The following is a 23232-nucleotide window of genomic DNA, read 5'->3' on the forward strand; positions in this document are numbered from 1 at the left end:
TTTCAGTTCACAGTTCAGTTAAACACACACACAGAACACTTGGTGCCGCCCGTGCTCTGAGAACCCTTAGTTCGTCTCCAGATCGCACCTTCCCCGTTCCACATCTTTCTCCTTGCAGAAGCGGCAGACTCTTGTGTGTGTTGTATACATCACTTACAAGATGGGGACTGTGGCTACTGTCCATCTTCTACCTTAGCTAGACCAAGATTCTGCCTCCCTGTCATTGCAGGATGCTGGTATTAGAATCCACACTTTGTAAGAGGGGTGATAAAGCAACTACTAATTCCCGTAGAGACATGTCTGTGCTGCCCAGGCGAGAGTCTCCCCGCAGCTGGACTAGAGTAGGTATACACTGGTTTATATATCACATTTTCTAAAAGTCTACTTGTTCTTGAAATGCTTGCTGTCTCTTGTTCCTCCTTACTACACCTTCCAAATGGCAGATTTAGAGGCATGTGCCATGACACAGGCTCAATTTTTGTCTTTTGTTTTGTTTTGTTTTTCAAGATGGTTTTTCTGTGTAGTCCTAGCTGTCCTGGAACTCACTGTGTAGACCAGGTTGTCCTCCCACTCAGAGATCTTCCTGCCTCTGCTCGTAAGCGCTAGGATTAAAGGTGTGCACCACCACCACCAGGCAAAAATTGTGTCTACTGTTTAAAAAATGTGCTTTAAAAAAAATCACTTATTTTTTAAAATAATTATTTATTTTTATTTTATGTGCATTGTATTTTGCCTGCATGTGTGTCTGTGTGAGGGTGTCAGATACTGGAGTTACAGACAGTTGTGAGCTGCCATGTGGGTGCTGGGAATTGAACCCTGGTCCTCTGGAAGAGCAGTAAGTGCTCTTAACTGCTGAACCATCCATCTCTCCAGCCCCCTTAAAAATTAAGTTTCTGTGTGTGTCTGTATACACGTCCTGTATAAATGTGCAATCAACCTCAGAGGTCAGAACCAGCACCTGACCCCTGGAGCTAAAGTCATATGCAGTTGTGAGCCACTCTGAATTTTTTTTTTTTCTGAGACAGGGTTTCTCTGTGTAGCATTGGCTGTCCTGGAACTCACTCCGTAGACCAGGCTGGTCTCGAACTCAGAGATGGTCAGACTGCCTCTGCCTCCCAAGTGCTGGGATTAAAGCCGTGCGCCACCACGCCCAGCTGAATTTAATTTAATTACTGAAGGAATATAAATTAATCACTGTGATGCTACAGTTGGAAAACAATGTAACAATAGTGTCCTTGTTAACATAATAAATGGGAGCTAGAGGGATGCCTGAACTGTTGTGAACACGTGTTCTTCTGGCAGAGGACCTGGGTTCAAGTCCCTGCTCCAACACTGCAGGTCACAATTATCTGCCCCTCCAGTTCCAAGGGAGCGCCAACACCTTGTTGGCTCCTGCAAGTGTATGGTACATTTAAATGCACGCAGAACACTCAAATACACTGGAAAGCAGCTCAGCCAGGCATGGCAGCAATGCTTTTCATTCTTTTTTTTTTTTTTCAATTTTTTTTATTAGGTATTTTCCTCGTTTACATTTTCAATGCTATCCCAAAAGTCCGCCATACCCACCCCCCCAATCCCCTACCCACCCACTCCCCCTTTTTGGCCCTGGGGTTCCCCTGTACTGGGGCATATAAAGTTTGCAAGTCCAATGGGCCTCTCTTTGCAGTGATGGCCGACTAGGCCATCTTTTGATACATATGCAGCTAAAGACGAGAGCTCCCGGGTACTGGTTAGTTCATATTGTTGTTCCACCTATAGGGTTGCAGTTCCCTTTAGCTCCTTGGGTAATTTCTCTAGCTCCTCCATTGGGGGCCGTGTGACCCATCCAATAGCTGACTGTGATCATCCACTTCTGTGTTTGCTAGGCCCCGGCAATGCTTTTCATTCTAACACCCAGGAAGCGAGAGCGGGTGGAGCTCTGTGAGTCTGAGGCCAGCCTAGTCTACAGAGCAAGTTCCAGGCCAATCAAAGCAACATAGTGAATTCCTGTCTCAAAAAGAACAAATAAACAAATAAAGAACATAAAATTACAAATGGGTATCACTCTCGATACAGCTGTTGACCTCTCTTCTGGACGCAGTGTGTGAACAGCATCGCTAGTAAGGGAACCTGTCAAGCAGCTCATGGTCTGCTGACACAGCGGAGCTCATGGTGAGAACTGCCTGGAGGCCCCATGAACACACCTCATACTCTAACAGGCAAGCATCTCCATGACGACAGGAACAGAGGGACTGCAAAGAGGGTTACAGCAGGGACACATGAACCCAAGCGTAAGTGTGTGAAGACTCATGTGTTAATCCCTGCATGAATACACAGGAAAATCATTTATGTCATTTGCTTAAGGAAGGGACTGGGGAGGGGGGTAGCAGGAGGGAGCCATGTGACTTTTAGAAATGTGAGCAGTTATTTCTTAAAAGGTAATACTAAAATTAGTGAGCCAGAAAACTTCATATCTCGAAGGAACAAAACCCAGTATCAGTTGGCTTGGCCTGAAAAGTCTGATTCACCCAGAATCCTAAATGGGCTGCTCCTCCCCCTCTCCCCTGCACACGCTCCTATCACAGCAGCTCTTCTTATTACAAAGAAACTTTCTATTCTGCTCAATGTCTTTGTTTGGGAGGGCAGAGATATAGCTACAAGCCGACCTTGAACATGGTAGCAACAGAAAATCCTCATCTTGTTTCCATTTCCCAAGTGCTGGGGATACCATGCCAGCAAAACCTTTTGTTTTTTTAAAGCTCTCCCTCTGTAGCGTAGCTGTCAGGGGACTCACTATGCAGACCAGTTTCACAGAGATCGAAGTCACAGAGATCCACTCGTCTCTGCCTCTTGAGTACTAGGATTAAAAGTGTGAGCCATCAGGGCTGGAGAGATGGCTCAGTGGTTAAGGGCACTGACTGCTCTTCCAGAGGTCCTGAGTTCAAATTCCAGCAACCACATGGTGGCTCACAACCATCTGTAATGAGATCTGACGCCCTCTTCTGGTGCATCTTAGATATAATAACAAATATAATAATAAATAAATCGTAAAAAAAAAGTGTGAGCCATCATGTCTAATTTAATAAAAAAAAAATCATGAATTGCCCTTACTTATCAATACTTTGAAGACTTGCTTCTGCCTCCCTGTCTAATTTTGTATATGCTTTGGGAAGTTAATTTAGCAGTCTTTACATATCTGTTAACATAAATAATAAACTCAAAGCAAGTCACATACAAGCATGGTTGTATGCATATTGTTAAATAAAAATGTACACAAAACCACAGGGATAAATACGGGTCAGAGCCGGGTATGGTGGCTCATGCCTTTAATCCCAGCACTCGGGAGGCAGAGGCAGGTGGATTCCTGAGTTCGAGGCCAGCCTGGTCTACAGAGTGAATTCCAGGACAGCCAGGGCTACACAGAGAAACCCTGTCTCGAAAAAAACCAAACCAAACCAAACCAAAACAGTTCAGACAGATTGTAAGTAACCATAACTACTTTTCCAGAGTAGGGTGAGAGTGCGTGTGGGGAGTCATGTGAGTGGGAGCCCTCAAGTGCAGCAGAGAGAGGAGCCAGGATGCTCCATCTAGGCTGCCCAAGTTCACATCCCAGGTCTGCTCACTGTGTGAGCTTCAAAGCACCTCAGAGCTCTTAAGTGAGAGGAAGTTTCCCCTTAGTTTTTTCCATCTGCAGATGGTTTTACTTACCAAGGAGGGCTATTGTCACGACAGTGACCTAACATATATAAAGCAAGGCAATTACATCACACTGTAATTATATATCTGATAGTACTTAATTTAAGATAGCCAACCAACCTGTGGAAGAGAAGAAGCACCTGTTACCCGCAGTCCTCTTGTGAACTGAAGATTCTGCTCCATCACTATGCTTGCCCCTGGGAATGGTCCCCACTAGGAACTATAAGTGTCTATGCCACAGGTGATATTCACTGCATTTCAGGGAAATAGTTCTAAATGAGGCATGCTAGACATCTAGAGCGAAATCTCCCTGTGTGATGCCACAGACTCTGAGGAATCCTCTTACCTGTTCCAGGAGGTCCTTGAATGATAGCCAGCTCCTTGGTGAGGGCGAACTGTAAGGCTTCCATCTGGGAGTCATCCAGCTTCAGGGCTTCTTTGGAGGGCCATTGGCCAAAGTCAAAGACATTAATCCTAGGATGTCTCAAAGCCTCAGCACCTCTCAGAGACTTCCTCATGGCTGAGGGATTCTCCATGAGGGGGGTGAAGTCATATCTGCCACCCATTAGCAAGTACCTCGGGTTCCTCACATAGGAGTCACACTGCACAATGTTCCTCTGGAAGGGGACATCTTCTTCCTGGACCTCTTGTAGCCCTTCCAGGACATGCCGATAAGCCTCAAAGTAGGCTGTTGTCTCCACCATGAGGAAAGAGTCAGAGGGCTGAACGTCAGCCAGCAGCTGCTGGCTCTGCTCGTTGAAGCACAGCTGGACAATCCCTTGGCAGAGATCTTCGTGCTCTCGGTTTGAAACGGTGGCAAAAAGAAACGTCTCGAAGTTGTCCTTGGACATGCACACTAAGGACCCATACAGCAGTCGCTTGGAATTCTGCCAGCGAACAAGCTTGAGCGGCTTGGTGTCAAACTGCACTTTGTACACGATGCCAGAGGCTGAGCACATCGGGGTGATGATCCTAGCGTCAAAGTAGATTCGGATGTCATCGAACTTCCTCTTCCTCAGACACTGGTCCTCGAAGCTTTGTAGAAGCTTCAAAATGCCTTCCCGAAGGGGCCTAACAAAATCCTCTCGCAGGAGGCGGAAGTGAGTGTCGAGGTAGACAGCAGTGCTCTCGTATTTCCCGGAAATGATGTTGGGGCGAAGGAAGGGCTTCTCATCTAGGTGCACCTCGTTGTAGGTGGGGTAGATGGGCATGGCCCGGTAGCTCTCAACCTCCCCTTCCGCCTCAGCCTGCACTAGAGTGTAGGTGTCTACTCTCAGACTGCCCTGGCGCCTCTTTTCCTGCAGATACTTAATGATAGCCTGTACCTTTTCCAGGTTCTTCTCTGTCTCCTCTTCTATGTCAACCCCAGAGGCTCTCAAAGCATTAAGAGAAGTCGGCAGGAGAGAGATGAGCATGGAGGTTTCCTGCATAGAGCTGGCAGGGAAGACACTGACGAGGTCCTGGAGGAGGGAGATGATATTGCTTATGTGTTCTGGGTACTGGTTCCGAATGTCGGGGCTGGGCTCCGTGATCATCCCCACCACGTAAGCTGGCAGGCAGACTCGGAGGAACTTGGAGTTGTTCAGGATGCCCAGCACATGCAGGATGCTCTGACGGTCTATCCGGGAGCTGCACGCCTTCCGGAGAACTTGGCAGATCAGCTGAAGGAAGCTGGGCTTCATGGAGGAATGAGAAAGCAGTTCCTTGAGCCCTAGGCTTGTGGCAAGCGTGATGGCCACCTCAGAGGGCTCCTTCTGCAGGAGGCTCTCCAGGAACTTGTAGCCCAGTCTCTTGGTCTGCTGTGGCTGCTCTCCTGGCTTCTGGGGTGGGGTGTGCCACTGCTGGAAAGTGTCGCTGGACCATGGTGGTCTGTGGCTCCTACCTTCCTGGTCGTCATTCCTCCTCCTGGTGTCATTCTGGCTTTGTCTCTGGTCTCTAGCTTCGTCACTGGTATGCCCTTCCTGGTTTCTTCTTCCCTGATGTGGGTTCCTGCCCATAGCCCTAAATCTCTCTTCCCTCTGTCGGAAAGGAGCAGGATGGTTGCTGGCCCTCAGATGCCTTCCAGCATGGTTGGTGGCTGCTGGGTTATTGGTCTGGTTTCTAGCTCTTGGTGGCAATTCTCCATCCATAGGACCTAAACACAATGGGGACACTGGGTAAGCAGAGTGGAGGAGTCACGACGCCCAATAAGACAATAATGAATACACTTTCATCTTCCAAAACAAACAAGCAGCTCAGACTTTGCTTGTAGAGATTGAAGTTTCTCGCCAAGGGTTGAGAGGGTGATAGCTTAGCAGTTAAGAGCACACACTGTTCTTTCAGAGATTAGTTCCCAGCATCCACACTGGACAGTACAAAACTGCTCTAACTCCAGCTCCACGGGGATTCAGTGCCTCTGGCTCTGCAAGCACAGGCACACACGTGCCCATAACACAGACAGGGTTGTTAAAAAAACAGTAAGTTTTATTTTGTCTCTTCAAAACAGTCTTAGTATGTAGCCCTGGCTGTCCTGGAACTCACTCTGTAAACCAGGCTGGCCTTGATCTCACAGAGATCCACCTGTCTCCTCCTCTCTGGTGCTGGGATTAAAGGTATGCACCACCACACCCAGATTATTAATTTTTTAAGGTTTCTTATAAAATTGTATAATAAATAAAATACAGAGCTACAGAGCCAGCCAGGTGTGGTGGCTCCTAACTGTTGTCCTCAGAGACTGAAGCAGGAGGATCATTCAAGGCCAACTTGGATAGCATAGTTTCTTAGAAGTTAGCTTGGGCTACACGGCAAGAAGCTGGTGTGTGTGTGTCTGTGTGTGTGTGTTGTCTGTGGGACCTAGACAGTGGTAGTACACTTGCCTTCAATACATGAGGCCCTGGGTTCTATGACAATAGTACACGAAAAAATGATTACTGTTGCTGTATAGAAGAGACTGTTTCCTGAAAGATACAAAACAGAAACCAAGTGAGCTCCTGTGAGCGCTCCGGCAATGGTGGAGAGGTTACTGTATTTCATCTTACTTTGTGCCCCATGCTGGTGTCTAACTTTCAAAAGGTTCTAGTCTCTGGCCAGCACAAAAGTCAGAAGACAAGAGTCAGCAGCAAGGCATGGTCACTTCCTCACTGTGGAGCCTTGGGCAGTTTCTCCGTCTCTTAGTGTTTGGCTGCTATTGATAAAATGTTTATAAAACATCAGGTAGCCAGGCAGTGGTAGCGCACGTCTTTAATCCCAGCACTCAGGAGGCAGAGGTAGGTGGGATTTCTGAGTTCGAGGCCAGTGTGGTCTACAGAGTGAGTTCCAGGACAGCCAGGGCTATTCAGAGAAACCCTGAAAAAAAAAACCAAAAAACCAAAACAAAACAAAAAAAAAACCATCAGGTAAACACTGCCAATGTGTATCTCAATGTTTCATGTAGACTTAATCAGAGGAAATTTATTTTAAAACACATAAAAATTACTCTCGGACTACCTTGTGACTTCTGCAGCTCCTCTGCTAAACAGCTATCACGTGCTACAAGGCCAAGTGGAATCAAACTATGAAGGAAACACCACCTGATCTTTGCCCTGCAACAGGAAATGCAGCTTGAATGGGAAGGAGGAAGGCAGTGCCTCCCCCTTCCAAGATGGTTTTTTTTATTTTTGTGGCTAATCCACAGACTGTGGAGAGAAGGAAGCACCAGCACCCAGTTTCCTTGTTGGAAAATGAAAACTGAAACCTGAAACTCAACTCTGATTCAGGAAACTTAAAATCGAAACTAATTATCCCCCCCCCCCTTACAACTGCTTGTCTTACACAGGGACCCTGGGACCCAGGGAGGCAGCCATCACTTTCCTTCCCTCTACAGGGATTCTACAGCTGGCCTTAGCAGAATGCTGTGATTTGCAATTTGTGATTCACAATTTGACAATAAAACTTAGGAAAGCTACTTCAGATTTTTTTTTAAAGATTTATTTTTTCTTGGATATTTTCCTTATTTACATTTCAAATGTTTTCCCCTTTCCAGACCTCCCCTTTGGAAACCCCGTCTCATTCATCCTCCTTAACACTTAAGATTTAAGATGACAGACTGGCCAGGCAGTGGTGGCTCTTTAATTCCAGCACTTGAGAGACAGAGGCAGAAAGAAGCAAGAGGATCTCTGAGTTCAAGGCCATCCTATACAGAGTGAGTTCCTGGACAGCCGGGATGCTGAGAAACCCTGTCAGATGCAAATACACTTAAGTGGGTCTTTTGTTTATTTTGTTTTGTTTGATGCCAGGTCTCACTGTGTAATCCTGGTTGGCCTGCAATTCACTAACTACACTGGCTTAAAACACAGAAATTTGTTTGCTTCTACCTTCCTGCTGCTGGGATTAAAGAAGCCACCTGACTAGGGTCTTTTTTTTTTTTCTGGTGGAGATAGGCTCTAATCCTGTAACCCAATGTGGCCTCTAATTCTTAAAATATTTATTATTATAAACACTATTATCATTTTATGTATATGAATGCTTTGACCCACAGGTGTCTATGCACGTTAATTCTCATAAAGTGTTAATATCTTAATATCATTAACTTAAGAAACTAGAGCATTACATTTTACTGAGTTGCCATTAAATTAGAAAAAAAAAAATTTCAAGACTCAGTCGATGAGGGCACTTGCTAACCAACCCTGACAATGTCAGTTCAGTCCTCAAGACCACATGATAGAAGGAAAAAACCCAACTCTTAGGAGAAGTCTTCTGATTTACACACACACACACATCATTAAAAATTAATGCTATTGGTTATCCTTTTAAATTTCCTAACGATGCTATTGGCGATTAGACGCAGTTTCTATTGGGCAGCCCGGCTGCAAACCACCAGTCAGTCTGTTTCTCACCTCCTACCACCTGCGGGGAACCAAAAAGGAACCTTCCAGGAGGCAAGGGCTCTAACTCCCCAGCCCTGGTTTGGGAGGCAAGCTTTCAGCAAGGAGCTCAGAGTGGCCTTAATCTCACAGTTTAGCTGGTCTCAAATTCTCAAGCCTCTTCTCCCTGCTGGATTGACAGGCCTACCGTCCTACCACAGAACCGTCTGCAGCTCTCCTAGGGAGACCAGGCTGGCCTCAGGTCTGCCTGCCTCTGCCTCCCCAGTGCTGGGATTAAAGGTGTGCGCCATCACACCCACCACGCAAGGAGGTCCTCACTAATTGAAAAACGCAGACCATCTCCGGTAGGCCTCCCCTTTTCACCTGATAGAAACCCTGCTTACCTCTGTGGTTGGCAGGCGGATTCCTGGGCCTGGCCTCTAGATGAGGTCTTCTGTCTTCCATAGCTGAGTCTCACGAATTCTGCCACCTTCGCCTGACTTCGTTACCTGTAACTGCACAGGCTGAGAGTCACCGGTGCCCTTCAAACACAGCAAATACCCAAACCCCACGAAGCCGGCCCTTCTGCCTTTATATGTTAATCATTTATTAAGGAAGGGTAAAACATGCAGATTCTAATCACAGCACAAGCACTCAACCTTGCGGATTCCCAACCGTGCTACAAACTCTAAACTTAACCTCACAATTTAGGCGATTCCAAGGGATCCAATCCTCCATTCCCGGACTCCTTCACTTGCTTGGGGTCAGAAAGAGAGAGTCATCAACTCCCAAACTACTGTTTGGTTTGCCTTCAACCAGGTTACTTAATCTACAGCTTAGGTTTCATTTCCTTTCTTACAAAATGATTGCTGGGGCAAAAGGAGTACAAGTGTGTCAATCCAAAACCATGTGCCAGCTAGCTGCAGGGTGCATGCTGGCAGCTCAGCTCAGCTCCTGGGAGCTGGAGGCAGGAGGGTCGGCAAGTTAAGAGCGGGGAAGCAGAAGCAGGAAGATCAGAAGAAATTCAAAGACAGCTTCCACTGAGCCTGAGGCCAACATGGACTCTATGAGACCCTGCTTCAACAAACACACACCCAAGGGCTCAGGACCTGGCCAGGCATTCTTAGGACACAGCAGTGGACAGGTTCCCTGCTCCCTCCTGCTAGACAGCAAGTGAGCTCTTAGCCTTCTTTCCTCTCAACCAGCTAGCAATTCTTGCCTTGCTTCTGTCTTGAGGATTTCTGATGCTGGGTGAAGAGGAAGCCCCTTCAGGGAACTTCTCAATATAACTCAGGCATAGCCTGTGGATGCAGGGGGGCAGGGTGGTGGTGACTCAGTTCTCAGCTAAAGGATTTTTGAGACTGTCCTCACAGTTTTAAAATATTCATAGTTGGAAACTGTGAATAGATTTGGCATTGTATGAGAGGTGGCTTTTATTCTTATCAGAAAAAAAAAAAAAAAGAGTCCCTTTTCTTCCCACAGGGAATATTTTCTGTGGTGACTTTTCTCCTCATCTTACCAAACCCTGTTCTTATGATGCAGGCTCAATGGTTAGTGTTTGTTTTAAGAAAAATTTTCTGAGGAAAATCCCTTCTTCCTCATTTTGAAAAAAAAATACTAAAATAGAATGCAGCAGCAGTGTAAAAGAAAACAGAAGCAAATAAGTGCTAGAGAAGGCGAGGGAAGAGTGGCAGGAGCAGGCGGGGAGGGCAAGTAAGGCAGGGAGGGCAAGCAAGGCAGGGAGGGCACCAGATCAGCAATGGTTAAGCTGTTGCAGGGATAACATTTAGAGACTTCTAATTACAGGGTAAGATGAAAGAGGATGGAGCAAGAGGTGGCAGCTGGGTTGTAGCTAGGTAAATTTCAAGTCCCGAGAGAAGTCGCCACACCATACATCCCTCAGAGAAACACTGTAAGGTTACAGAAAGCAGGAGAGATCTGGGGGGGACTCAGAGGTAGGGCAGGGCCTAGGGATGGGGAGCCCAGGGTGGTTGTGGAACAAGTGGGTATAGCAATAGGTGAGAAATGGAGAGAGTGGGGCTCCAGGGACCGGGAGCAGAGGCAGGACAACTACGCACAGGGGATGACTGGGTGCTGAGATGAAGGGGCACTAGAGGTGGGGTGTGATCAGGGTGGTGACAGATGAACTGAAGAGAGTCGAAGCAGGTAATGGCAGTGCCCGCGGCTCAGGATACGCTGGGTACTGAGGGAGGAGACACCGACTCTGGAGGTGATGGGGGCTGCTAAGGAGAGGAGACAGGGACTCTGGGGAGTGATGGTGAGGCTAATGGAAGGGAACAGGGATTTAGGGGTGATGGGGCTGCTGAGGAGAGGAAACAGGGACTGGGAAATGGGGCTGCTGATAACCAGGTAGACTTAACTCAGGGAACGATGGAGGGTGACGGTGGAGGTGGGAGGACAGGACTCTGGGGGTGGTAAGGAGTGGAAAAAGATCCTAGGGGTGATGGGAGATTCCAAATACTCCGGAGATGATAGGGGAACTGAGGGACTCTGGGGGCTATAGGGAAACTAAGAGAAAGGGGCAGGGACTCTGGGGGCTATAGGGAAACTGAAGAAGCAGACAGGGACTTCGGGGACTATAGGGGGGGCTGAGAGAAAGAGAACAGGGACTCCGGAGGCTACAGGATAATTGAGGGAAGAGGACAGGGACTCCGGAGGCTACAGGATAATTGAGGGAAGGGGACAGGGACTCCGGGGGTATAGGGAAACTGAGGGAAAGGGACAGGGACTCTGGAGGCTATAGGAAAACTAAGGGAAGGGGACATGGACTCTGGGGACTATAGGAGAACTGAGGGAAGGGGACAGGGACTCCGGGGGTGGTGGGGGCGCTGAGTGGGGCAGATAGGGACTCCAAGGCTAACCTGACACCCGGCCGGAGGCAGAGCGGGACGCCGGCGGTCGCAGCGCCGCAGAAGCAGGTGCGTGATAGGGCGGAGGCCACTCACCGGCTCGGGCGCGTCCTCCGCAGGGCTAGAGCTCAGCCCCGGCCCTGGCAGGTCGCGGCCCCGCCCGGCACCGCGAACTTTCGGTTTCCAGTCCCTGCAGCCCCTGGGCGGGGCGAGTAGCCTAGTGGGCGGCCCGGAGGAAGAGGAGGCCGCGCAGGACGAGGAGGCGGTGCCGCGGGCTCCAGCGAGAGGCCGGGCTCGCCTGCGCCCCCGCCCTCGGGGCGGGCGGAAGGGCGGCGTCGCCTCAGCGCCCGCGGTAGCGGCGGCGGCTGGACTGGCGGCTCCCCGCGGGCGCGGCGGAGGGGAGGGCGCGGCGGGGGGCGGGTTGACTGCGCCCCGGGCGGCCGCAGGTCTCGGCTGGCCCCGGAGCCAGGGGGACGCGGCGGGCGGCTCGTGCGTGCCAAGCGCGACATGGCGCGGAAGCCGAGAAGCCCCGGAGGCCCAGTGAGCACGGGGAGGGGCTAGACACTGGCTGGACAACCATTAGCTAGCTGGGGCCGGGCGGCTCGGGGACTACATTTCCCAGGACGCCAAGCGGTCGCGCCCGGAAGCGACGCGCCATGGGCACAGTGCGCAGGCGCACGCGCCGCCAAGGTCTATATAAGGAAGGTTCGCCGCCGCTCTCGTCCTTTCGTTCCGGCGGCTCCTAGAGCGTTTGCTTTGTTCCCGATATGTCTCGTCCCTCCGGGGTTAACTTGCAGATGGTGAGTTGAGTCCACACAGCACAAGTTTTTTTTTTGTTAACCTCTTATCAAGTTTAGTCGCTGTAACCGCTCCTAGTCTCCAAGTGTTGCTTATGGAGCGCGATCCCCAGGTTGACCTTCGAAGACGTGATTCAAGTGGAAAAGACGCCTTCTGCTTTGGCCTGGGAAGCTTTTTGCTGGTGTAAATGATGAACTCACTTTTTTCCCCGTCATATCGACAGTGCTGATGTTTTAAAACATTTGCCAGTTTGTCCTGATAAACACCAGCCTTCGAGGACCCTGGTCTTCTTTGTTCCTGGTCGAGGATATAGGTGGTGATGGACGCTTTTGTTTTGTAGGTTGACCTGACCAAGCAGGACAGCATGGAGGTTGGAGGGAGAGAAGGGCATCGAGGGAGATGAGAACTCACCTACCATCTGAAAGTCTTAAGGTATGCATTCGTCTAGTGGCCTAAAGTGGCAATCACGTGCTTTGAAGAGCCTTTAAGTGGGCAGTGATAGGGAATTTGATGCAAGAGTTACTGCTGAGGTTCGTTGTTTTAAAAGCCCCGAGGATTGAGCCTTATTATCAAAGTATACTAAAGTCTTTTAATTGTGTATCTGTACATACTGACACAGGAGATGCAGAGCCCTGTTGTTATTTAAAGTGTCCTGGTAGAACTGCCTGAGAAAAGGACTGATTAAGAAAATGGTCCCATTGAGATTAGTCTGTAACACATTTTCTTGGCTGTTGATATGGGAGCATTCAGCAGTTTGTGGGTGCAGTGTCTGAGCCGGGTTGAGATTTCTTTTGTATATGCGTGGTATTTAGAAAGGCAATGAAACATGTCTGCTAAAGTATTTGCAGGCTAGTGCTTTTCAAGATGTGACAATGGCTATCCTCCATTACTGTATTCTGATATCCACCCTGACCCACTCAGATAAAAATGTGAATATGCCCTAAATCAAGTAGGCCCGAGAAATGGCTTAGCAGTTAAGAGCACTGATGGCTCTTTCGAGGGGTCCTGAGTTAAATTTCTAGCAACCACATGGTGGCTCACAACCATCTATAATGGGGTCTGGTGCCCTCTTATGGTGTCTCTGAAGAGAACAATGGTGGTGTACTCGTGCATAAAATATATGAATAAATCTTACTCTTAAAAAAAGTAGGCCCGGGCTGGAGAGATGGCTCAGTGGGTAAGAGCACCCGACTGCTCTTCCGAAGGTCCAGAGTTCAAATCCCAGCAACCACATGGTGGCTCACAACCATCCTTAACGAGATCTGACTCCCTCTTCTGGAGTGTCTGAGGACAGCTACAGTGTACTTACATATAATAATAAATAAATAAATCTTTAAAAAAAAAAAAAAAAAGTAGGCCCAGGCAAGTTGACTTAAATTGAGGCAAGCCTAGAGACTGAAGGGTGCTATGTCTGAACAATTGTCATATCATTTGCAAGTGGACAGTGCCAGTCAGAGTTGTATATGTGAGACAGTTGCATTTAGGGTTTGGTGCTGGAGTCATGGGCGCCTCAGGTCATACGTGAGGCCTCCTGGTACATAATGTTGAAACTTTCCAAGGCGATTGTGATTATCTCAGCAAGTCCCATTCCTTTAGCTAATAATTGGAGACACTGGTATTACAGCTGTCTCCTGTAAAGGAGATGTAGTCCTAAGTAGCTGTCTACCTAGCCCTTGGGATCAGGCTCAGCAGCCTCCCACAGACAGGCATGTGTGATGACACAACTTTTTTCCCCATCAGATCGACCATGTTGATCACATTCTTTTAAGCCAGTATGTCTGACATGCCTGCCTGACAGTACCCACTGCTGCTGTGCCCTTGGCGCTCAGGTAGTTGACAGGTTATTTCTGCATTTTATCTCAGGTTTGCTGACAGACAAAACCGGGCTTTGAATGGAGCGTGAACTCCTGAGGCGAGCATTGGTGAGTGGTTTCCACGTGTCCCTCTTCCAGTGTATACTTTGTTTCTGACATAAACTTGGCTGGTGAACTGATGATATCATTTCTTTCCCCGTCAGATCGACCCTGTTGATCTCAAATACTAATTGCCAGTTTTGTCTGATGCATCAGCCCCAGGAATAATTCATTGTTGGCTTTAATCTATTTCACTTGATAATGGCTTCGATTTATTTTCTACAGGCCCGAGAGAGCCGAGGATGCAGGTGTTGGTCTGATCTTGATTTCAGGTGAGGTTCTTTTACTGTTTTAACCTGTTTCTAGGGATGTTATAACAAGTGTGGAGAGTAACGGGTGTTTGATTCTTGGCTTTTGCTGCTCTGTTCATGCTGTTAAGGTTCCTGGTGGGATTCAAGTTCACCATGTTGCTTGCTAAGTGGGGGTGGGGGATGTGTTCAGCCAGAAAAGCCTATCAACATTTTACTTTTCTTTTTAGGTACTTTTGGAATACAGAATACCAGATGTGTTCCTGCTGCCCAGCCCCACAAGGCTATGCAGAATGCAAAGAAGAGTTACTTTTTGGCTGGGGAGTAGTGGTATCATGTGCACTATTGCTGGAAATAATAAATATTGGCCTATCTGTAGAAATAAAAATCTGACTAATGATATTTATCTGCTGTGTCTTGAGTTTCTGGGTTGGGTGGGCCTACAGCTGCTTCCTGTGAACATTTCCCACTGCCTTAAGTGGGACAGCTGTGAGTAGCTAGCACCCTGGTGCTAGCTTTTAAGTTACAGGTCAGCCTGGCTGTAGCTGCTTTGCTGCTCCTGGCTTGCAGAGCATCTCCAGCCTTGTGGGGCCCAGGGATCACATTAGGGTTACTGCAGGTGAGAAGTGGCAGCCAAGGTTATCTGGACTTGGGGGTGACTTTGGCTCAGGTAAGTGGGCCTGAGTTTTTAGGTCCAGTGGCCCTGTGGTGGCTGATACATGGTTTGCCTGGCTGCTTCTCAACAGCCTCTTCTAAGCCCAATCCCTCTGTTTACTAAGAATCATAACCACACTTTTTAAAAAGATTGTGGGGCTGGAGAGATGGCTCGGGGTAAGAGCACTGACTGCTCCTTCCAGAGGAGCAGCAACCACATGGTGGCTCACAACCATCTGTAATGGAATCCAATGCCCCTTTCTGCTGTGTCTGAAGACAGCTAGTGAATTCATTACACAATCTTTTTTTTTATTTATTTTTAAAGATTTATTTGAGTACACTGTAGCTGTCTTCAGACACACCAGAAGAGGGTGTCAGATCTCATTACAGGTGGTTGTGAGCCACCATGTGGTTGCTGGGAATTGAACTCAGGACCTCTGGAAGACCCGCCAGTGCTTTTAGCACACCCTGGTGCTAGCTTGTAAATTTAGTTACAGGTCAGCCTGGCTGTAGCTGCTTTGCTGCTCCTGGCTTGCAGAGCATCTCCAGCTTTGTGGGGCCCAGGGATCACATTAGGGTTTCTGCGGGCTGAACTAGGTTCATGGAACTACCAGGTTCCATGCCAATCAATGCTTAGCATATTGTATGACTTGTTAACCACCTTCCTATAGTACAGAGGTCCACCCCACAGTTAATGTCCCTGGAAGGGACAGTGGGCCCTCTACATTTAACAACCCTTCAGTTTGGGAAAAGATCTGTTGCCTTCTCTTTTGGATCCACTTGAAGTATTCTCCCTGCCCCCTTTTAACAGCACATGCACCATGCTCAAGTTGCTGCAAGGGCTGGCTGCTTGGACTTCAGAGGTCAGTTGTTGAGCTGATACTTTTGAGCAAGACATAGTATCTTACATCAGTTTCCCAGGGTGTGTCTCTAAAACCCTTTCAAAACTTTTATGTGGGGCTGGAGAGATGGCTCAGTGGTTAAGAGCACTGAATGACTGCTCTTCCGAAGTTCCTGAGTTCTATTACCAGTAACCAGTAACCACGTGGTGGCTTACAGCATCTGAAATGGGATCTGATGCCTTTTTCTGGGATGTCTGAAGACAGCTACAGTGTACTCATATAATAAATCTTATGTGTATGGGTGTTTTGTTTGTATGTCTGCACCACATGTATGCAGTGCCCACAGGCATAAGAAGGGCATCATGTTCCCTGGAGGTGAAGTTACCATGGTAATAAGTCATCACATGGGTGCTAGAACTCCAACCTGGGCCTTCAGAAAGGGCAGCTAGTAATGTTAACCACTGGTCCATGCTTCTAACCTTTTAAGATATATTTTATTTATTTGTGTACACTGTAGATGTTTACAGACACACCAGAAGAGGGCATCGGATCCCATTACGGATGGTTGTGAGCCACCGTGTGGTTGCTGGGGATTGAACTCAGGACCTCTGGAAGAGCAGTCAGTGCTCTCACAAACTGAGCCCCTCTCTAGCCTTTTAAAGCCTTCTTCAGACATATGAAATATCTCTGAGGTGACGGGCACCTGACCCAAAGGAGATGCCGAAGCCCATGTCCCTCCAGATTCACTCATTGCCTAAGTGGCATTGCATTCTGGGTGCTCTCCCCTGGGGTGAGTAGACCGTGGGGCTTGCTTCTCCTTTTTGCTTAAGTTTTCTAATGGGTGGAAATGGCTGGGAAGATAGCTCACTCGGTAAGTTTTTTGCTGTGCAGTGTGAGGACTTGTGTCTAGATTCCATCACCCAGCACAGTGTGCAGTGCCCCTGTGAGCTCAGGAAGAAGGGTGGGGAGAGAGGACCGCTGGGGTTTACAGGTTAGCCTGTGTAACGAAATCTGTGAGCTCCATGTCCAGTGAGAGCAGCTCTTCCCCCAAATAAGATGGGGCCAGTGAAATGGCTCAGTGGATTAAAAAATGGCTTTCTGAGTGAGCCTGCCTGAGTCCATCCTTGGATCCCAGGGTAGGAGGAGAGAACCAACGAACCAACACCCACTACGTAACCTCTTACAAACCCATCACTGCTCTCTCTCTCTCTCTCTCTCTCTCTCTCTCTCTCTCTCTCTCTCTCTCTCTCTCTCTCTCACACACACACACACACACACACACACACACACACAAGCCATAGTCTGATACTGTGGACTTTATTCAAATGTTTCCTCCAAGCTGGGAGTGGTGGTATATACCTTTGATCCCAGCACTCAGGAGGCAAAGGCTGTTAGATTTTTCTGAGTTTGAGGACAGCCTGGTACAAAGAAACCTTGTATTCAAAAACCAAATGACCAACCAAATTGTTATTTGGGGGGGGTGTCTCAACTCACTCCCCTCTCCCTTTTGTTTTTATTTCTTGAGACAGGGTCTCACTGTGTAGCCCCAACTCCTGGAATTCACTTTGTACACGAGGCTCGCCCTCCAACTCAAAAAGATCTGCCTGCCTCTGCACCCCGTCTCATGGGTGATGGAATTAAAGGCTTATGCCACTATGCCCAGCTTTGTTCTTGTTCTTAGATGTATTTATTTTTACATCTGTTTGAGTGACTGTACATATGAAGATGGCCCACATTTGTACCTTGGTGTACTGCCATGCAGGTGCTGGGAACCAACTTGGGACCTCTGTCTCTCTCTCTCTCTCTCTCTCTCTCTCTCTCTCTCTCTCTCTCTCTCTCTCTCTCTCTTTATTTATTTTTATTATATGTAAGTACACTGTAGCTGTCTTCAGACACTCCAGAAGAGGGAGTCAGATCTTATTACGGATAGTTGTGAGCCACCATGTGGTGCTGGGATTTGAACTTTGGACCTTTGGAAGAGCAGTCTGGTGCTCTTACCCACTGAGCCATCTCACCAGCCCAACTTGGGACCTCTCAAGACCAGACAGTACTCTTAACTGCTGAGCCATCTCTCCAGCTACCTTCATTCAAGTCTTGCCATTCCAGGACAGCCATAGCTACACAGAGAAACCCTGCCTCAAAAAAACAAAAATAAAATTAAAAAAAAAAAAGTCTTGCCATTTGTCTGCTCGCATCTCAGGAACATTTGATGGACTTATACACCTCTAGAGAATCTCTAATTTGGAGCAGTATCTTGCTTTTGGGGTGGGGGTAGGTTTCACTATGTAGTCCTGGCCTCAGACAGAGATCTGCTTGCCTCTGCTTCCTGGGTGTCAGGATTAAAAGCATGCACCGTGACACCAGGCCCAAGATATTTTAAACAAATATTCAACGTGCTTTGTTTGCTGGAGAACTTTTTCTCATCTCTAACTTTTTTTAAAAAAAGATTTATTTATTATTATATTTAAGTACACTGTAGCTACCTTCAGACATACCAGAAGAGGGCATCAGATCCCATTATAGATGGTTGTGAGCCACCATGTGGTTGCTGGGGATTTGAACTCAGGACCTCTGGAAGTGCAGTCAGTTCTCTTAACCACTGAGCCATCTTTCCAGCCCCCTCATGTCTAACTTACTGAGCTCTGACTCTCCCCAGTTTCCTCCTCTGCCTCTGCTGGAGAGGGATGCTGAGCTGGAATACTAGCATCACACCAGGCTTCACCCTGAACTTACATTCACTCATGGAACCAGCCAAGCATGTGGTAGGCAGGGCTTGTGTGTCCAAGGGCACCTATACATTTTGAGTTGGGTAGTGACCCCACACGGCTAAGGAAATGCCGCTTCTATCAGACAAGCATCTTTTTTTTTTCCCCTGCAAGTATGACTGACCACATAGAAAGTCCTGGGGACACTCTACTGTTCTCTGAGTTAGACAAAAGGTTCTTGGAGACAGGGTCACCTGTAGCCCAGGCTGACCTCCAGCTCACTATGTAGCCAAGGATGACCTTGAAATTTTGATTCTTCTGTTTCTACCTCCTAAGTGTTGGGACTGTAGGTCTACCTGGCTTATGGGCTGCTGGAGAGCCTAGGGCTTCGTGTATGCTAGGCAAGTACTCCACTGACTGAGTCTCATCCCTCACCTTGATGTTACCTCTCCAACACCCTCCGGTGGGGTGGTCTGGGTGTGATGCTGTCTACACGAATAAGGGCTAAGCTAGGTTACCCTTGAGGTGAGTATGGAGCTTGTGGGAGGTAATTCATTGCCCTTGGTGGGTTTGGTGCTATTAGGATGGAGAGAAGGTCACAGGGGATTGATTGCATAGGTGACTCCCTCGGCATTCAGAGCACTAAGATTTGGGACGAGGTTGGGAAGAACAAGAGTACAGGTGGCCAGCACACCAACAGGAGCTCCATCTGTTCCCAGCTCCTTGACACCGAGAGAACTGTTTCCCTGAGCCTTGGCCCCCTCCCGGTCAGAGCAGGACCTCAGTTAGCTTGTCCCGAAGTCACCAAGGAGCCATCTCTCTGAGCAGCCAGGCATGCATCCAGAGATGTCTACTCCTCTGCCCACAGACATGATAGAGGCAAACCCTTGGCTGCCAGCAGGTTAATTACCCAGATGGAAACTGACAGGAGAGAGAGAGCCCTGCCCCGGCAGAGATCAACAGCTCTATTCCCTTCTTGGCAAGCATCCAGGCTAGCCTGGAGCGCAGACACAAGGTGTCGGGAAGCCCTTGAGAGCAAGCACACTTGCCATTATCTCTAGATGAAAAGCCACACCTTGGGACCCCTGGCTCCAGGAACCCCATCATCTAGGAAGGGATTCTGTTTGTTGGAATGACCTGGTCAGGTTGCTGATAGGTGACAAGTCTTCTAAGTGTTGGACTGAAGCTGGGGGTCAGAAGCTGTACAAACATGAGTAAAATGTACTCGTAGGTTGGTAGGATGGTTCAGTGGTTAAGGGCTGTGTTCAGCCAAGCCCGACGATCTGAGCTCAATCTTCAGGACCCAGGTGGTGAAGAAAACATCAATCCCCACATGGGTACAGTGACATCACCTCCAATAAATGAATAAATAATGCAAGTTAATAATGGGGAAAAATGGTTATTGCGGACAAGCTAACCCTCCCCATGTGGTTATTGCAGACAAGCTAACCCTCCCCATATAATGTATTTAGACGACAGACACTCCTCCTGCCTGTCACCCGCTCTTCTCCCTCTCCCATCAATGCCCATTCCTCGTCTAAATAAGGCCATCTTCTACTTTTTTTGCCTTTTAGGTGTGACCCAATGAATTTCATTAGTCTGTTTACAGAAAGGAACAGGGGCACCTTGCAAGTGGTTACACCATTGAAGGGTGTTATTGGTTCGGATGGTTAATATTGTCAGTTTGACAGGATCTAGATTCTCCCAGGAGACAAGTCTCAGAGCCTGCCTGTGAGGGTTTATCTAAATTGAGAAGGTAGGAAGACCCATCCCATGGTCTGCCCCGCTTCCTCCAGTAAAAAGGACAAAGGGCGTTGAGCGCATTCCTTTCATTGCTCTATGCTTCCTGACTACATATGCGGTGTGACCATCTTCATCCCGCTCGTTACTTCTCTGGCCATGGCAGGCTGCACCCTGCGCTATAAACCACAATAACCCTTCAATATTTTTCTCAAGTATTTCGTCGCGGCAAAGATACGTGTAACTAATAAACTGTCGTAATGGACGGTTGGAAATAAGACCCCTACCAGGCCGCTGGGAGATGCGCACCCTTCTCTCTGTGTTTCTTTTCTGGCCTTATCTTAAGTAGCTGTCCCTGCAGAAGCCAGAATGGCCAAAAACGGGGACGCCTTAGGGATATACACACCCTACCAACCCCTTTCTCTAGTCCCCGAGAATCATTTCCAGAGAGACCCTAATTGGCTCTGCTTGGAGTGCAGGTTCATTCCTGAGCCAATCACCAAGGCCCGGAAGATAGGAAGCTCTGATTGGTCTGGTCTGGAGGTAGGCGTGATTCCTGGACCAGGCACTTTTTGGGGTCGGCCTTTGGGTCTTCAGGCAAGCACCAGGAGTCACTTCCCAGTCAACTCTAATAGGCAGAGCCCTCGGAAGATAACTCTTCCAGGGCCACGGAGTGCTGGTGGGCACAGAGGGGCAGGGTAGGAGGGGCCAGGCAGTTTTGAGCCATCCCTGAAAAAGCCTATCTACGCCTTCAGGCTGCCCAGCAGGAAGGCCACCAGGGGGCAGTAGCCCCTCGTAGTCATCAGGGTCTCCGCAAGCATGAGGCACTTTCCAGCAGGGGGCACTGGTCATCGTCTTATTCTCTTATTTTGGATACCTTGGATTGAGCTTCCTGTAAGGCTCTGAATGAGACATGGTCTCACCCTAGCAGAGATACTTTAAGCCCACTAGCAAGGCAATTCTGGCATTGGCGTTAGGATCCTCCAGCACGCCAGGCTGCACCTGGGAGATTCTCCCTAAATGGTTCTCTTGGTACTTCTTTTATTTTGTAAATTAGTATCCTTTGCAAAACGTATTGTTGAGCACAAGTCTTCAGCCGCCCTTTTCCAGCTGGCCCCACCTTTATTGGCTCTTTGGTTTCCTGTAGACTGTGGTAACACCTGCCTTGCGGGCTTTCCCCACCCCATCCGAAGAGATGATTTGTTCAGCAAATTTTATGGAATTGGGTTCTGTCTGGGGGTTGAACACAGAAGCTAAAACACAGAGGCTGGGGAATGACTGTGTTGGTCAAGTGCTTGCTGTGTTAAGCATATGCACTTGAGTTTGGGACAAATAAAAGAGGGCACTGCCCGAGCCATTCATAGTGTGTGCTGGCGCCTAGTAGGCATGTTACAGGTCTTCCCATTCAGACATTTTGAGACCAGGGCTATTCACTCTGTTATTATTATTTGAGATAAAGTTTTATGTAAACCAGGTTGGTCTCCAACTGGTTATGTAGCTGAGTGTGACCTTGAAGTCTTGACCAGATTCTCCTGTCTCTGTCTCCTGAGTCTTGAAATTATAAATGTTGCCACCGTGCTCATATTTAAAGTTGTTTTTTTTTTTCATTTTCATTTGTATGGGTGTCATATTTGCATGTCTGTGCCTGGTGACCTTGGAGACTGGAAGAGGGTGCCAGATCCCCTGGACCCGGAGTTATAGACAGTTGTGAACCGCCATGCAGGTGCTAGGAACTGAACCTTGGTCACCTGCAAGAACAGCCAAGGCTCTTAATCACTGAGCAATCTCTCAAGTCCCCAACACACACACACACACACCCGTTTTGTAACAGGATTTGACTATGTAGCCTGGGTTGGCCTAGAACTGGATATGTTCACCAGGCTAGCCTTAAACTCATATTCTCCTACATTTGCTTACCAAGTGCAGGGATTAAAGGTATATGCCACAATGCCCAGACAGGCTGGTCTTGTATTCTCAATGCTCTGACACCGTCTTCCCAGTGCTGGGATACAGGCCCATGTTATCTTTGACTACTTGGGTGATGTTTACAGGATATTGGTTAAGTAAGGAACAAGTGTTTGGTGGGGGGGGGCACCTATAGTCAGAGGTCTACTATCAAGATCAGAGTCTGGCCAGCCCCAGGTGGCCTGCTGTGTCCTCCCTCTGCATGGAGGAGACCACACAGCCTGCCTATGGCTCAGGCTCCTTCCACCAGTTCATAAGCAGGGCTTTTGTTTCGAGATGTAACTGAGATAAAGTGAAATGTGCCCTTGGGCACACTGTTCCGTTTGCTTACATAAAGTTGGCCATGTGTGTGTGTTTCTGTGCATGTGCACACAGCATTTTCATGTGCACACTTGTGCCTGTTCTTGTGTGCATGGACATGCACTGGTGTGCACACCAAGAGGTCAGAAGACAACTTTTAGGAGTCATTTTGCTCCTGCCCCCCATGGGTTCTGGGATCAAACCCAGATTTCCAGACTTGAGCTACAAGTCCTTGACTTGTTAGCCCCGAATACATTTATGTTAAACAGAAACTTAGATTGCAGGATAAACTGTATACTTTGTCCAGATGACTGCAGAATCTAGAAAGGCTGTTGTTATGGTCACTGCCTAACACACCATGATTATTGACATTTTAATTTTTGTTTAAAGATTTATTTTATGTATGTGAGTGCACTGTTGCTCTCTCCACACACACCAGATGAGGGCATTGGATCACATTTCACATGGTTGTGAGCCACCATGTGGTTGCTGGGAATGAACTTAGGACCTCTGGAAGAGCAGTCAGTGCTCTTAACTGACTAAGCCATCTCTCCAGCCCCTATTATTGACTTTTTCATATAAATGGAAATATATATGCCTGTATAGGTATAGTACACATTTTTGGAGCTGCTGACTGTGATTGTCAACTTTGGATAATGTCTTCCAGGTCTTTGTGCTGAGTTGACAGGGAACAGAAGTTAA

At 48.1% G+C, this 23232-nt stretch overlaps 1 protein-coding gene, 1 long non-coding RNA gene and 3 other non-coding genes across 6 annotated transcripts in view; 4 read left to right on the top strand and 1 right to left on the bottom strand.

Moving 5' to 3' along the window:
- Znfx1 (zinc finger, NFX1-type containing 1) overlaps positions 1–11883 on the bottom strand; it is a 27226-nt gene extending 15343 nt beyond the window's left edge. Inside the window, exons 1-3 of one of the 2 annotated variants that reach the window (XM_006500456.4) lie at positions 11462–11872; positions 8900–9010; positions 4022–5809 (exon numbers count right to left, since the gene is read on the bottom strand). In XM_006500456.4, the coding sequence (XP_006500519.1) occupies positions 4022–5809; positions 8900–8960 (1849 nt within the window). In that variant the 5' untranslated portion in view covers positions 8961–9010; positions 11462–11872. Of the gene's footprint in view, positions 1–4021; positions 5810–8899; positions 9011–11377 lie in introns of both variants that reach the window. The other variant, NM_001033196.2, reaches the window with a different exon arrangement.
- Zfas1 (zinc finger, NFX1-type containing 1, antisense RNA 1) lies at positions 11802–14730 on the top strand. The gene is made up of 5 exons (NR_138563.1): positions 11802–12165; positions 12504–12595; positions 14027–14085; positions 14302–14348; positions 14555–14730. It is a non-coding gene; the product is annotated as a zinc finger, NFX1-type containing 1, antisense RNA 1 (long non-coding RNA).
- On the top strand, positions 12341–12433 carry LOC115486178. Its single transcript, XR_003954241.1, has one exon. It is a non-coding gene; the product is annotated as a small nucleolar SNORD12/SNORD106 (small nucleolar RNA).
- On the top strand, positions 13866–13954 carry Gm23201. The gene has a single exon (XR_003954240.1). It is a non-coding gene; the product is annotated as a small nucleolar SNORD12/SNORD106 (small nucleolar RNA).
- On the top strand, positions 14161–14226 carry Snord12 (small nucleolar RNA, C/D box 12). Its single transcript, NR_028540.1, has one exon. It is a non-coding gene; the product is annotated as a small nucleolar RNA, C/D box 12 (small nucleolar RNA).
- Positions 14731–23232: the final 8502 nt, after the last annotated feature.

The sequence above is a fragment of the Mus musculus genome, chromosome 2 (genome assembly GCF_000001635.26).
Source record: "Mus musculus strain C57BL/6J chromosome 2, GRCm38.p6 C57BL/6J".
Taxonomy (NCBI): Eukaryota; Metazoa; Chordata; class Mammalia; order Rodentia; family Muridae; genus Mus; species Mus musculus.